General features: G+C 41.2%; 1 protein-coding gene across 3 annotated transcripts in view; it reads right to left on the bottom strand.

Annotated features, from left to right (window-relative positions):
• The window catches only part of LOC123747206 (innexin inx2), a 37,756-nt gene extending 35,349 nt beyond the window's left edge, over window positions 1-2,407 (bottom strand). The window contains exon 1 of one of the 3 annotated variants that reach the window (XM_069321562.1): window positions 1,093-2,407. In XM_069321562.1, coding sequence (XP_069177663.1) covers window positions 1,093-1,163 — 71 coding nt within the window. In that variant the 5' untranslated portion in view covers window positions 1,164-2,407. The remainder of the gene's footprint in view (window positions 1-1,092) is intronic. The other 2 variants (XM_069321561.1, XM_069321563.1) reach the window with 2 other exon arrangements.
• Between the last annotated feature and the right edge of the window lie 14,969 nt (window positions 2,408-17,376).

The following is a 17,376-nucleotide window of genomic DNA, read 5'->3' as shown; positions in this document are numbered from 1 at the left end:
CGTAGATTTCGTTGTTTGTGCCTCTTAGAGCTAATAATAATAATAAGTATTATTATTATTATTATTATTATTATTATTATTATTATTATTATTATTATTATTATTATTATTATAATAATCTAATAATACCTTACCTATTACAGGAAGGGAAAGATTAAGTGCTTCTAACATATTCTCTAGCGACAATAAAATGATAAAAATTTTAATATATACCAAAACTACTGAGATTAAATTCTCTACAATTCTCAGATCGTATTGTGGTGATTAGACCTGAGTAATACTGGTTGTCTAGTTACTTGGGCTGTGTGAGTGACGGGGTCCTGTCAATCAAGACAGGGAGGCAGCTGTCAGTCTCTGTTATTAACTAGAATCGCATGTTAGAGGTTACTAAAATTAAGAATATTTGTGTCTTTTGTCTAAGGGGAGAGAGAGAGAGAGAGAGAGAGAGAGAGAGAGAGAGAGAGAGAGAGAGAGAGAGAGAGAGAGAGAGAGAGAGAGAGAGAGAGAGAGAGAGAGAGAGAGAGAGAGAGAGAGAGAGAGAGAGAGAGAGAGAGAGAGAGAGAGAGAGAGAGAGAGAGAGAGAGAGAGAGAGAGAGAGAGAGAGAGAGAGAGAGAGAGAGAGAGAGAGAGAGAGAGAGAGAGAGAGAGAGACAGAGAGACAGACAGAGAGAGAGACAGAATTTGTCAACACATCTACTCAATCACCTAAATAAACCCATATTATAAAAATAAATAAATAATAAACATGCCTAAAAGATAATTCTTTAAGAAGGGTTTTCTCAAAATTTTGCAAATAAATCTTATTTGCCATTAAAATATAATTAAAAATAATAAAATACTCAAGCATTGAAACTCAAGTAAAAGATAATTATTTTCCAGCCATTTGCTAATAAAATTAATCTACTGCTTTATTACAAACTGGACTGTTACAAGCAACTGAGGAACCAGAATCATTCAATGCCAGTGGAAGGGAGAAGAACCCAAGAGGAGGAGGAGGGACGAAGGCGGAGCAGGAGGAGGAGAGGTGAAGAGGAGGTAGAGGAGAAGGACAGGTATATGCAGACTGGGACTGAAGAATGAGCTACTACGTACTGGCCAGCCTCGCTGCCACAGTTGGACTGTAGAACGCTGTAGTAGACGTGGTACTGCCCTGAGACGAGCATGAGGAGATGTGGAAGGGCGGGGCCGAGCAGGCTCCTCCTACTGCAGAAGGTTTGGCCCGTCTGCCCTTACAACCTCCAGTCTTGGGCATCAGTGTCCCGCCGGCAAGGATCCCCAACCAACCAGCACAGCTCCCCCTGGGTAGGTCCTCGCCCGGAGACCCGTGTGTACCGCCTCACCTCACAGTCACGCTCTTGGCAATATTCACGATCATGTGTTCGGACAAGCGCGCGCCCTCGGGGAAATACGCAGGAGGAGAAATCCTTGGGAAGCCTTACAGCCGGTGGCGGCGTCGAGGTTGATGGCTCGTGGATCTTTTTGGGTACAGCCTAGTCCTGGGGGAAATACACAGGCGGCTGTGGGAGCTCTTGGGGAATACTTCAGTGGGGAGCAACCAAGTCTTCGGGGAAATCTGCAGCCGAAGAGGATCTCTAATAGATGATGACAGCTACAGTGGAATTGTCCGTGGCTTCAGCGGAAACAACAGAGCATCATAAGATCGCAAAAACAAAGGGTCTGTTGTGGTGCTCAGTCCATCGTTTGATGCTCTTAACTTTTGAAATGACACATCTGAAGACTCAATTATCGGAATTGTTGGCTTTATTTCGCGTAAAGTTGTCTTTGCTGGACTCTGGACAATTTAGACAATCAAGGATGTCCACTTTACCATGTCCAGTGGCTGGGATCCTTCTGGTAAATGTATTTTCTCAGTATATATATATATATTTTCAAAACTATTCTGCCTAGAACTACACCGAAAGATGTTTGGGTCTTGGGAAGAAATATCACTACAGGTTGCCAACCTTCAGGATGTTCGCTAGGGTGTCTACAGAGTTTCTGAGAGCTATTTCAGAGTACATTTATGGAACGTCTTCTATAACACTGATTTCTAATGAGTCTTAAGAGGAATATTACATTTCTATGACACTAAAGTAGTTTCTAGTACTTGTTTTACCACACTAGTTTCTAATGATCTATGGAGAGAAGATACAAACGTTTTATCTACAACCAAGTTTCAGAAACGTTCACCAGTCGACCCTAAGAATAAGTACTTCGTGTTCTGATTGGCTGAGAGAGACTATCACTGAATTTCAAGCTGTATTTCATTAGCTGAGAATCTCTACCATGGAGAAGAATTTTAAAATATCTTAACAGCAGAGAGAGATCCCAGCACAATGCCTTTCCAGAAAGTTGCTACCACAAATAATTTCAAGGTTCTTATTGGGGAAAGCGCTGCGGCCACCACGATTTGCAACGTTCTCATTGGCTAGGGGAATGGTTACCACAGGGGGGAAGGGAGGAGGAGAGAGATGGCGTGATCGATCACCGAATAATCACTTAACGACCACTGAGCAAAGCATCATGGCTCTTCTCAGACCCGCGGGAGGAGTCTGAGCTTAGCACAAATTTTTGATAATGTTTTTCCCTCTCTCTAGTATATGAAAATCCTTCATATACAAGAGAGGAGGGAGATAACGCAGGTGACATATCATTAACGAGGAAAACAAACATTAACTTTGAAAAAAATCATCTGTAAACAGATGTAAACAGAATGGGTTTTAATTGCGTTGATGCATCGTTTGAAATCAATGAGGGGAAACTTGATGTTTCTGATGGTGCTTATTCCGTGTAACGTGGGGATATATATGTATTATGTCCCAAGAACTGAGTCATTGTGTTCAGGGGCTATCACTGAACTCAAGGCGACTGTCATTGTACTCAAGGGACTGCTATTGTGCTCAAAGGGGCTGTCACTGTAATCAAGGAGTTGACATTGTACTTAAGGTGGCTATCATTGTACTCAAAGGACTGTTATTGTACCCAAGAGACTGTAATTATACTGAAGTGGCGGTCACAGTATTCACGGAGCTTAACTATCACACTCTTGTGGCAAAATATCGTACTCCAGGAGCAGTGAATGCACTCATATTCACTGTCGTTGTACTCAAAATGTTAAATCATCGCACTCAAAGAGTTCAGTCATCTCATTCAAGGGTTAAAAAATGTTTATATATATATATATATATATATATATATATATATATATATATATATATATATATATATATATATATATATATATATATATATATATATATATATAAGTCTTGAGGTGGGTAGAATATAGTTGTGCAATAACCATAAATAACAATAATATAGTCAACACCAGCAATCAACAGCCAATTATTGCACAACTATATTCTACCCACCTCAAGACTCCGCTCCAATATAGAAGCATCAAGAAATATGGACCAATAGGCTTTCTACAAACACTTCTATTCAATATCCATTGTTTCGTGTTCTGTCTTGTGTTGATGAAATTAATACCCTATTAATACCACCTTTTGTTCTGTCTTGTGTTGATGAAATTAATACCCTATTAATGCCACATCTTGTTCTGTCATGTGTTAATGCCACATCACCTCTTCCACCTCACTCAAATGTAGATATAAAATCGGAGATCCGTAAGTTCTATTCAGTTGTGTATTTGTGAACTAAAGTCTTTGAAAATGTAATAAGTTTTACGAAACGCGCTCGTGTCGCGTCAGACTAGAAATAAAAATGAATTTTGGAGAATTGATTTTTGATTTACCTCCAACAGTGAAAAGAAATGTACGAAAGATTGAGAAAATTCGTGTTAGAATTATTAATCTTACTTTTTCGGTCATATTTAATAATATATATATATATATATATATATATATATATATATATATATATATATATATATATATATTTATATATATATATATATATATATATATATATATATATATATATATATATATATATATATATATATATACATATATATATATATATATATATATATATATATATATATATATATATATATATATATATATATATATATATATATATATAATGAAGGTGAAAACATGGGGGGATACATAAGGGATAAACATAGGGGCTGCAGAAGGCTTATTGGCCCATACGAGGCATCTCCTATCTAAACACAAAGATTAATCCAGTGTAATTGGCCTGTTATGTTGGACATTGTCTTCTGTGTTGGCATCGATATGTTCTTGTCTTGCCCTTACTCTCATGGTGGGTAGAGTAAATAGTTCCGTGATTTGAGTGTTCATGGTAGGTCGCTCTATTCTTATGTGAATTGCCTCAAGAACTTGTAATCTTCTTGAATCATGGGTTTTGTCTATTATGCAAGTATTCTTGTTCAACATTTCTCTTGTTAGAGTAATGTCATGGGCTTGTCTCATGTGATTCCTAGGGGCACCAGATTGAAGATGGCATGTCAAACGCCTCGTCAGCTTGGTCGACGTCATACCTATGTACTTACATTGAAGGTTACATCCTTCGTGGGGGCAAGTGTACATGTATACAACGCTTGACTGCTGTAGAGGGTTCTCCGTCGGCTTCGGGCTGTTTTTGATAAGGAGTTCGGAAGTCTTCTTGGTTTTGTAGAATATTATCAGGTTTATGTTTTGGTTAGGAGTAGAGCTTTTTACTCCTTTACGGATTATTTCTTTCATTATTCTTTCCTCTTTTATATGTTCACTGTGCATGGTTGATTTGTAATATAATTTTATTGGGGGTGTTGTGGTTTCTGTTCTAGGTTCTGAATTATACCAACGGTCCAAGTGTCTTCTTATAGCAGCGTTTATTTCCGCGTTGCTATATCCGTTGTTCACCAATACCTGAGTTACTCTTTCAAACTCTCTACTCACGTTGCTCCATTCAGAGCAGTGGGTAAGCGCTCGACGAATATAAGCATTGAGAACACTGGCTTTGTATCTTTGGGGGCACTCACTTCTACCGTTCAGGCATAATCCTATGTTGGTGGGCTTGGTATATACGTTGGTGCTTAAAGAGGTTCCTGTTTTTGTTATTAGTACATCCAAGAATGGCAGACTGTTATTTTCACTATTTTCATGTGTAAATCGGAGATTTACACTCCGATTTACACATGAAAATAGTGAAAATATTCGTCGAGCGCTTACCCACTGCTCTGAATGGAGCAACGTGAGTAGAGAGTTTGAAAGAGTAACTCAGGTATTGGTGAACAACGGATATAGCAACGCGGAAATAAACGCTGCTATAAGAAGACACTTGGACCGTTGGTATAATTCAGAACCTAGAACAGAAACCACAACACCCCCAATAAAATTATATTACAAATCAACCATGCACAGTGAACATATAAAAGAGGAAAGAATAATGAAAGAAATAATCCGTAAAGGAGTAAAAAGCTCTACTCCTAACCAAAACATAAACCTGATAATATTCTACAAAACCAAGAAGACTTCCGAACTCCTTATCAAAAACAGCCCGAAGCCGACGGAGAACCCTCTACAGCAGTCAAGCGTTGTATTGTATACATGTACACTTGCCCCCACGAAGGATGTAACCTTCAATGTAAGTACATAGGTATGACGTCGACCAAGCTGACGAGGCGTTTGACATGCCATCTTCAATCTGGTGCCCCTAGGAATCACATGAGACAAGCCCATGACATTACTCTAACAAGAGAAATGTTGAACAAGAATACTTGCATAATAGACAAAACCCAAGATTCAAGAAGATTACAAATTCTTGAGGCAATTCACATAAGAATAGAGCGACCTACCATGAACACCCAAATCACGGAACTATTTACTCTACCCACCATGAGAGTAAGGACAAGACAAGAACATATCGATGCCAACACAGAAGACAATGTCCAACATAACAGGCCAATTACACTGGATTAATCTTTGTGTTTAGATAGGAGATGCCTCGTATGGGCCAATAAGGCTTCTGCAGCCCCTATGTTTATCCCTTATATATATATATATATATATATATATATATATATATATATATATATATATATATATATATATATATATATATATATATATATATATATATATATATATATATATATATATATATATATATATATGTTGTACCTAGTAGCCAGAACGTCGTACTCGGCCTGCTATGCAAGGCCCGATTTGCCCAATAAGCCAAGTTTTCCTGAATTAATATATTTTCTCTAATTTTTTTCTTATGAAATGATAAAGCTACCCATTTCATTATGTATGAGGTCAATTGTTTTTTTTTATTGGAGTTAAAATTAACGTAGATATATGACCGAACCTAACCAACCCTACCTAACCTAACCTAACCTATCTTTATAGGTTAGGTTAGGTTAGGTAGGTTAGGTAGTCGAAAAACAATTAATTCATGAAAACTTGGCTTATTAAGCAAATCGGGCCTTGCATAGTAGGCTGAGAAGTGCGTTCTGGCTACTAGGTACGACATATATATATATGTACAGTAGAGAGAGGTATATATACATATATATATATGTATATATATACATATATATATGTATATATATATACATATATATATGTATATGTATAGGTATATATATACATATACATATATATATATATATATATATATACCTAACATTTATATTTAAAATGGAAAACTGCATTTTCATACATAGAAACCATTGTTTTACATGGCACCTTCCCCACCCATTCTTCTCCTCACCCTCTCTCCCTAGCCCCTTATCCATTCCTCTCCTCATTCCTCTATCCATCCCTCTCGCCTCCTCCCTCCCATTAACGATTAACCACCTATCCATTATATAATGGTCATGAAATATGAACCAAATTCTGAACGACAACGGAGCGCTCCACTTAATCGTTGCCTCTTGACAACAAGAATATTGATCTTATTATATAATAATATTATAATAGAATATTTATAATATTTTGTTGAGATTCTTGAGATCAATATTTAGATTATTGACACATATGATACACTGCGTATACTCAAGATGTAATACTCAAGAATATTACACAAGGTGTACACTCAAGATTTAATACTCTACGGGTGTGTTTACTCCAAATATTGATCTGTTTCTTATTTCCTGACAATCACCACTATTTATTTTTAGTGAATTTAATCATTAGGATTGGGGAAGGGGGGGTGGGGGGAGTTAGGTTTTGGAGGTTATGATTTGGAGGGTTGGTTGTGGAGGTTAGGTTTAGTAAGTTATGTTAAAGAGAATAGGTTAGGTTAAGTTAGGTTACGTCTGATGGGTAAGCTTAGGAAGCCTAGGTTGGGTTACATTGAGGAGGATCTCTTAGATGAGATATCCCTATGGTAGGTTAGGATGATTGTTATGATGTGTTTAGAAAGTCTCTATCTTGCTCTGATGAAGGCGAATTTAGCCGAAAACGCGTTCGGCATTCTTTAATTTTTGTAAATGTGGTTTTTCCGCAGACTTGGATCAGTGTTTTTAAGGGTTTTGTTGCACACACACACACACACACACACACACACACACACACACACACACACACACACACACACACACACACACACACATTCATTCCGTTTGCCTCATTTATCTTTTTACAATGTACACTAATCCTATACACAGTGATAATAGTGAATAGGATGTCCCTAAAGCCTTTTAATACTCTAGTACACATGGTGATTAATTGCTTTCAGGCTAAATACGGAAGTCCTTTAAATGAACATTAAATAATGTAATGACCTGTGAATGTCGTCATACCCACAGGTACATATGTTCCCTTTTGGTGATGTTGTATGAGGATATGTGTCATATAATACACGTTTTAAGAGTGATATGTGCAATATATTCCAGTATACCTGGGAAAGTTCAAAGATATGTGCAATATACTATGGTATATCTGAGGACTTTTAAGAGTGATATGTCCAGCATACTGCAGTATATCTGGGGACTTTTAAGAGTGATATGTCCAGCATACTGCAGTATATCTGGGGACTTTTAAGAGTGATATGTCCAGCATACTGCAGTATATCTGGGGACTTTTAAGAGTGATATGTCCAGCATACTGCAGTATATCTGGGGACTTTTAAGAGTGATATGTCCAGCATACTGCAATATATCTGGGGACTTTTAAGAGTGATATGTCCAGCATACTGCAATATATCTGGGGGACGTTTTAGGGAGACATATATGTATGGCTCTCAGGCTGTATTTCATGTTTTTTTTTGTGTGTTGTTGATTCGTCGTGTGGATCATATTCTTGTGTTTTAATGTTCGTATTTTATTATCATTATTAGTACACTCGTGTCCCATTATTGCTGTTTTAGTTATTATAATTACTTGAGAAAGCTGTTTAGAATTTTATAGAGAGTTCTGAAAATTGGATGACTGGGAAGTGAACGGTAATTGGCTGAATACTGATTGGCTGTCCGAATGTTTATTGGTTTAATGTCGGGCAGTGGGCCGTGAGCTGATTGGTTGAATAATATCAGCCGGCATGCTGTGTATGGAGCTCTGTTATAGTGAGCGCCAATTGACTGATTGATCATTTGAAGCCGGAGTGCTCAATCAAAGCTCTACACGAAAGTTGATTGGTTGTCACGTCCAGCTACGGCAGCGTGACGTCAACAAGAGCTCCGAAGTCGTGAACACTGATTGGTTAATTGCTCCCGTGACGCCGGCGTGACGTCAGAAACTTTGGGGGTCTGTGCGACTGGCGATTGGCTGCCTTATGTCTCCAACGGAAATAAACACGAGGTTCTCATTGGCCCAGTTAATAATCCGGCGGTAATCCTTTAAGCTCGCCCGAGAGTAGATTAATTCAATATAATTCCCAACCTGTTGAATATTAATATTAGTACGGAATTAACTGCAGAGTGAGCGGGATATGGTAACATTTATGGAAATTGAATAAGAGGTTGCTGGGGAGAGAGAGAGAGAGAGAGAGAGAGAGAGAGAGAGAGAGAGAGAGAGAGAGAGAGAGAGAGAGAGAGAGAGAGAGAGAGAGAGAGAGAGAGAGAGAGAACTAACTCTTAATCCTCCAATATATTATCTTGCAGTTCAGATCTGTACTTTCAGTGTTAGTTAATACCGTAATTGCCCATTGACAATGCTGCTAATGGGTATAGTCTTGATATATGCTTGGGGGGTCGAGCTCATTATATCATATATTTCGCCCAACGCATCCGTTGCTCTTTCCTTAACGCATTCTCGCACCTATTTAAATCCTTCGCTAATATTGTCATATAATTTATCTTATATAATTACTGGATTATACCCATGACCCGTCCACCCGGCGGTCAATGGGTGTCCGTATTGTCCCGAACCCTCATGTGTGTGTATATATATATATATATATATATATATATATATATATATATATATATATATATATATATATATATATATATATATATATATATATATATATATATTTTGCAGGGTGGCTTAAAATTATGAAACTGAAGGGACTTCCCTTTTAACGTTTAATGGGAGCAATAGGACCGACTCCATACCGCCTATGTTAGACATACTCTCCTTCCCCCCCTTCATGTGCCAGTCACCCTGCAAAGTTGCGTAAGACTAGTCCTAGCCGTCTGGCCCCTATACCTGAACAGATCAACATTCTCTGTTGCAGACATGAACATTTTCACCCAATATCTTGTATCTCTGACACATCGTATACCTGGTTTTCAACCATTTGCTAAGCAGGTATTTAATGATGGGCAACAATCCATTAGTAGATTATAACATAATAATTGCATTAAGTAATCAATGAGATGGATAAGTAATTAAATATAGATTAAGTAATATCGTAAATGAGCAAAAGCAATCAAGTAATTTCGTTCGAACTTCAGATGGGAATTTAGTCGGCAAAAGAATACTAAAATCCCACTTGTGACAAACAAACTTATACTTGTTTGTTTTAAGCCTATACTTATAAGTTAAACAAACTTATACTTTATATATATATATATATATATATATATATATATATATATATATATATATATATATATATATATATATATATATATATATATATATATATAAGTATAAGTTAGTAGAACTTATACTTAAAGTGACTTAGTAAAACTTATAAATTTAAGGTCCAGCTTGCAGAAGGGGTGGTACTGAGACCTCGGGTGCCAGGATCACTGGTGTATTATCTTACAAGATGGCGAGAAAGTATATTGATATTCAGTATGCTTGAGCCTCAGAGTGTATGTATACACTCTTGTATGATGTGCAGAATACCCCCGTTGAAGAGCAGAGGTGCAACAGGTACTCTTAGAGAGAACTATCAACATCAGAGGCCTGAGACTGTTCAACACGCTTCCACTACACATAAGGGGCATAACTGGCCGATCCCTCACAGTGTTCAAGAGAGAACTGGATAAGGACCTCCAAAGGATACCACCAGGCTGTGATTCGTACGTCAGGATGAGAGTAGCCGCGTCCAACAGCCTGGTTGACCAGTCCAGCAACGAGGAGGCCTGGTCGACGACCGGGCCGCGGGGACGTTATGCCCCGGAAGCACCTCAAGGTAAGGTTTTCCCCCTCTCAAATCTTTCGTTGGTATTTCTCCTTTCCTGCCTCTTCTACTCCTCTCTTCCTCATTCCCCCTCACCCCTTCCCTTTCCCCCTCACCCTTCCCCTTTCTCCCAAATCCTCCCACTCCTCCATTCCCTTCCCCCCCTCTATCCCTCCCCTTCTCTCCAACCACCTCATCATTCCCTCACCCATCCCCCCTTTGCCTTTACCCCCTGTCACCCTTCCCCTCCCCCCCTCTCACCGTTTCCCCATCACTCTTCCCCCTCCCCCATGTCCCCCTACCCCCCCCCCCCCCACAGCTGGCAACAGGAGCCCCACAATTACCACCAAACAATCACCGTGAGTTGTCTATTCATTAATACCGGGTCACATTGTTCAGGACCCGCTAACAACGCTGCTAACAACGTTCTCGACTACTTAACACGCTCTATTTCCTGGGCTCCAGACTCAGAGGAGGGGAGGAGGAGGAGGAGGAGAGGGGAGAGAGGGAGAAAGGGAAGGAGGGAGAGAGGGAGGGAGGGAGAGACGAAGGGAAGGAGAGTGTTCCAATAATGGAGGGAATGGGAGGCAATAAGACCGGAAAATGGGGATTATAATGCCCATTTTGTCTGATTATAATCAGACAAAAATAGCTTTGGGAGCAGAAACATGAAAGTCATCAGGAAAAATAAGAGAGACAAAGTGACAATTAAAATTGGATCAGAAAGGGAGGGATGGAGACGCAATTGGAACTACAAATAGGGAATGACAACATGTGTGGGAATAGACACACGGAAGAAATCTGCAACAGGAATAGGGATAAAAACTGGGCGAGAAAGGGGGGGGGGGGGAGAGGGAAAATGGGAATCATAATTTCTGGGAGAATGGAATCGAAAATGTGAATGGAGGAGATAATATATGATTAGTGAGGAAATGAGAGAGAACAGGCGAGCTGAGTGAGGGTGAGGGGAGAGCCCAGTAAGGGTGAGGGGGGAGCCCAGTAAGGGTGAGGGGAGTGCCCAGTAAGGGTGAGGGGGGAGCCCAGTAAGGGTGAGGGGAGAGCCCAGTAAGGGTGAGGGGAGAGCCCAGTAAGGGTGAGGGGGGAGCCCAGCAAGGGTGAGGGGAGAGCCCAGTAAGGGTGAGGAGAGAGCCCAGTAAGGGTGAGGGGAGAGCCCAGTAAGGGTGAGGGGAGAGCCCAGTAAGGGTGAGGGGGGAGCCCAGTAAGGGTGAGGGGGGAGCCCAGTAAGGGTGAGGGGAGAGCCCAGTAAGGGTGAGGGGAGAGCCCAGTAAGGGTGAGGGGAGAGCCCAGTAAGGGTGAGGAGAGAGCCCAGTAAGGGTGAGGAGAGAGCCCAGTATGGGTGAGGAGAGAGCCAAGTAAGGGTGAGGAGAGAGCCCAGTAAGGGTGAGGGGAGAGCCCAGTAAGGGTGAGGGGAGAGCCCAGTAAGGGTGAGGGGAGAGCCCAGTAAGGGTGAGGGGAGAGCCCAGTAAGGGTGAGGGGAGAGCCCAGTAAGGGTGAGGAGAGCCCAGTATGGGTGAGGAGAGAGCCAAGTAAGGGTGAGGAGAGAGCCCAGTAAGGGTGAGGAGAGAGCCCAGTAAGGGTGAGGAGAGAGCCAAGTAAGGGTGAGGAGAGAGCCCAGTAAGGGTGAGGAGAGAGTCCAGTAAGGGTGAGGAGAGAGCCCAGTAAGGGTGAGGAGAGAGCCAAGTAAGGGTGAGGAGAGAGCCCAGTAAGGGTGAGGAGAGAGCCCAGTAAGGGTGAGGAGAGAGCCAAGTAAGGGTGAGGGGAGAGCCCAGTAAGGGTGAGGGGAGAGCCCAGTAAGGGTGAGGAGAGAGCCAAGTAAGGGTGAGGAGAGAGCCCAGTAAGGGTGATTGGAGAGCCAAGTGACAAATATGACTGTACACGATCAACCATCCAATCATCCAGTCCTCCAAGCAGTCAGCCTAACAGCCAACTAAACAGGCAGCCAAGCAACCTAACAGTCATTCAGTCAACCAATTACCGCCCCAGTCAGCCAGTCAGTCGACCGCACTACCAGGGCACTGCACGTCTCTGCTCCTCTATAGGATTTTCGATCTATTGAATGAGCTAATTTACCGGTCTAATTAGCAGGGAAATTAGTGTTGGCGAAGCAAGTGGTTGACCACAACAGGTCGCGACTGGATGAGGCTTGGACGGCTGGATGATAACTGGACGATAACTGGATGATAACTGGATGATAACTGGGTAAATGATATGATAACCCTGCGAATGGAAAGTCACTGAACGACTACATCATTTCTAGTAAATGATGTTGTAAATATGACATATGTAAATAAAACATGTAAATGTAAATGTAAACACAGAAATGTTGCTCAACTGTGGGAGACTTATACACACCTATACACCGTTGGGTGTATATCACGCTTCTTCGTGTACATACACGGCAGGTGACTGTGTAGACCAGGACTAAGTGCAAGGATACACTCACACACTCACACTAGACAGACACACTCACACTAGGCAGACACACACTTACACACTAGACAGACACACTCACACTAGACAGACACACTCACACTAGACAGACACACTCACACTAGACAGACACACTCACACTAGACAGACACACACTTACACACTCACACTAGACAGACACACACTCACACTAGACAGACACACTCATACACTAGACAGATACACACTCACACTAGACACACTCTGCCTCCGTCAATAGTCTCCCGTAATTAACGCTTGGACCGCCAGTGGAGTTATCACGCAATTGCTTGAGGGAGGCACCATTGTTCGCCAAGAACGCTGCACGCGCGTGCGTATAGCTATTTTGGAATTTTGGATCCGCTTTTGGAATGTTTGGAAATGTCACAGAATGATTTGGAACATCTACAAATATTTCGGGATAACTATACATGTTCCGTATGTTTACAAACGTCATAGAAGCAAACACCATTTAACAACTGAGAAGTAGATATGGTAGAGGAAGTAGCCCAGGAGTCACTGTTGGAGAGGAATTATCAAAGAAAGCTGCCAAGCCCGGGGTGACTATATGTTGCACCGGCTTGAAAAGGCAGGGTCCAGGAGCTAATGCTCCTTACGGGTTATTCACGCCCGTGCCACCTCTTGGAGTGGCTTAATCTTTATCAATCAGCTAATACTCATTCCTGCGGGCACAATTAGGTGAGTAGACATACACACACACACACACACACACACACACACACACACACACACACACACACACACACACACACACACACACACACACACACACACTCAAACCTCCCGTAGACTCCTGTTGGCCTAAATACACAACAATTGGCTGATTAACAGACTCTAAATTGTCATGAACTACGCAAGGTCCTCTACAACGGTAATTAAGCTCTATTGTCACTCCCGGTAGAGGGTTTTTAGGAGTCTCGGTAGTACGGATGAGTTCGTTCTCGACTCACAATTGGGAATCCCGGGTTCGAATTTCAGGACGGAACAGAAAGGGTGGGGGTGGGGGGTTGGGACACGTTTGCCTTTACCTAATGCCTCTATTCACCTAGCAGTAAATCCGGAAGTTAGGCAACTGTTGCGGGGTTGCATCCTGGAGGGCATTTAAGACTTAAGTATGCATATATATATATATATATATATATATATATATATATATATATATATATATATATATATATATATATATATGTCGTACCTAGTAGCCAGAACGCACTTCTCGGCCTACTATGCAAGGCCCGATTTGCCTAATAAGCCAAGTTTTCCGGAATTAATATATTTTCTCTAAATTTTTTCTTATGAAATGATAAAGCTACCCATTTCATTATGTATGAGGTAAAAATTTTTTTTATTGGAGTTAAAATTAACGTAGATATATGACCGAACCTAACCAACCCTACCTACCTAACCTAACCAACCTTTATAGGTTAGGTTAGGTTAGGTTAGGTAGCCGAAAAAGTTAGGTTAGGTTAGGTTGTGTAGGTTAGGTAGTCGAAAAACAATTAATTCATGAAAACTTGGCTTATTAGGCAAATCGAGCCTTGCATAGTAGGCAGAGAAGTGCGTTCTGGCTACTAGGTACGACATATATATATATATATATATATATATATATATATATATATATATATATATATATATATATATATATATATATATATATATATATATATACAAGAACCAGCAATTGCAATATACCAGCCGGTGCAACATATATATATATATATATATATATATATATATATATATATATATATATATATATATATATATATATACATACAGGCTGCCTGTCCCTTACAAAACGAGTTATTATTCAAACCATTCTCTCTCGGTCTTGTTATTCAATTGCTGGTTCTTGTAATTTGATTTAAAACATATATTGTTTTCTTCGGGTCACCATATTACCAACCTGGAAAATGTGAAAGAAATGGGTTTATTTAATTAATTTTGTCGAGTGAATTGGAACACTTATTTTTGTCATCACGTGGCTGCCATCAGCGATGTCATTGTATTCACGTGGCTGCCATCAGCGATGTCATTGTATTCACGTAGCTGCCATCAGCGATGTCATTGTGTTCACGTGGCTGCCATCAGCGATGTCATTGTATTCACGTGGCTGCCATCAGCGATGTCATTGTATTCACGTAGCTGCCATCAGCGATGTCATTGTATTCACGTAGCTGCCATCAGCGATGTCATTGTATTCACGTAGCTGCCGTCAGCGATGTCATTGTATTCACGTGGCTGCCATCAGCGATGTCATTGTATTCACGTAGCTGCCGTCAGCGATGTCATTGTATTCACGTGGCTGCCATCAGCGATGTCATTGTATTCACGTGGCTGCCATCAGCGATGTCACTGTATTCACGTGGCTGCCGTCAGCGATGTCATTGTATTCACGTGGCTGCCATCAGCGATGTCATTGTATTCACGTGGCTGTCATCAGCGATGTCATTGTATTCACGTGGATGCTGCCACCGTTCCAACTGAATTTACGTGGTTGTCATCTGCGTTCTCATTGTAATCACGTGATTGCAGACATTGTCTTGCATTGAAATAGTTTAGCATTGGCGGAGACAGAAGCCAGCTAGGGTTATCCATATCCCCCACCGGCACATGTCTGGACATTCCCTTGATGCAACACACAACAGTCTGATATAACTCACAGGTACCTACACACAGTCGGGTCAACACAGGCATCATATGTAAAGAAACGTGTATATCACCCCATTTCCCTCGTCCTCCCCCCATCACCCTCTCTCTCTCTACCTCTCCCCCACCCCTTACCTCTCTCTCTCTCTCTCTCTCTCTCTCTCTCCCCCTCCCCAAACCCCACCATCTCTCTCTCACCCCCCGTCCGCCCCAGCGTTCTGTGGAGTCACTCCCTACACCACTCTCTCCTCCTTCCCCTTTAACACAGCCCCTCACCCTCCCACATCACCCTCCCACATCCCCCTCCCTCTGCCGCTCTCACCCAGACCTCTTCCTCACTGCCATTCCAATCGTCTCCCTCTTCCTCCCTGGACCTCCTCTTCGTCTGCCTAGCATATGGCTCCGGTCTTTATTCCCTTGATTTATGTAAAAAATTGGTGATAATGTCTTTCCCGGGGATTTTGAGTTTGGGTATGCGTTGCGCATGCGCCTCGTTGCCAGTTCGGTTTGCTTGCAGTCAGGTGTTTTTCGAACGGTTGTTTGCGTTACTTGCTGGTGTTAGCTGTTTGGAAGCCTGTGTGATTGTGTTTTTAGCTGAAAAATGCTGCCTGACTGCTCCTTGACTTTCGCTCCGGTTGTTTGTCTCGTTTGCCTCTACTGGCTCGCCTGCATTTCTGCTTCCCTAATTTGCTGACTACCTGCCTTCTTAATTATTTGCGTACCTGCCTTCATATACTTCCCTGTCTACCAACTTGCCTACCTGCTTGCTTGCCTACCTACCTACCTACCTGCTTGCTTGCTTGCCTACCTTAATGTCTATCTACATACCTGCTTACTTGCTTGCCTTTCTAAGTGCCTACCTTCCTACCTGCTTTCCTGCCTGCTTGCCTACCTACCTTCATGCTTGCTTACCTGCCTCTTTCCTGTTAGTCTGCATACCTTTCCTATTTCCTCCTCGTGACTCGCTGCTTGACTTCCCATAAGTAGATTTCCTCGCCATGACACAGGTAAATATAATCAATAGTAGGCAACTATCGCCTTTAGCGAGCCGTGACATACGAAGCAATTTCCCCATCTTCGGAGCCCAGGCGAGGCTACACCACCAATGTTTACGGCCCAGCCAGGAGGTGAAACTTCTTTAAATTGTAACGTAGGGCTGGCATCTTTCAAATTCTATTAGTTACGATTTTCCCATTAGATATCGTCGCATATTTTTATAGGAGGGGGAAAGGGGGGTCGGGCGCTTTGGTAAGTTAGTTTTTTTTTTTAGAGCTGGAAGAGGGGGGGACAATAAACGCCAAAAATTCAAATACATTAAAAATATATTAAAAAGTGTGACGCCAAAGGGAACTTGTTGACGAGTAGTTCAATAATTCAGAGAGTACAGTAGGCAGTTGAGAGGAGCAGGAGGCAGACGACAGCGGCCAGCACTGTGTGTACACTATGCCAGAGTGCGGCTCATATATGTTCTCTTGTTTAAACCAAGAGCTTATAATACAAGGAAATTGTTTGAGGGATATTCAAAACGAATTGATTATCGGTGATGCAATGTTCTAAGTGTTGAATATACTCTGTAAGTGTCAATTTTGTTGATGATACTCATCTCGAGTGAATTTGTTAAAAATGATATGTCTGTCATTACTCTTTGTATCCTTTATACACGTTCTTCATCACTTAACACCAAACGATGTCATAAACAAATATACAATAAGTGACTGTGATAAAGTGTCTTCTTCTTGAT

Source organism: Procambarus clarkii, chromosome 10, assembly GCF_040958095.1.
Source record: "Procambarus clarkii isolate CNS0578487 chromosome 10, FALCON_Pclarkii_2.0, whole genome shotgun sequence".
Lineage (NCBI taxonomy): Eukaryota > Metazoa > Arthropoda > Malacostraca > Decapoda > Cambaridae > Procambarus > Procambarus clarkii.
This window is presented reverse-complemented; position numbering and strand designations above follow the sequence as displayed.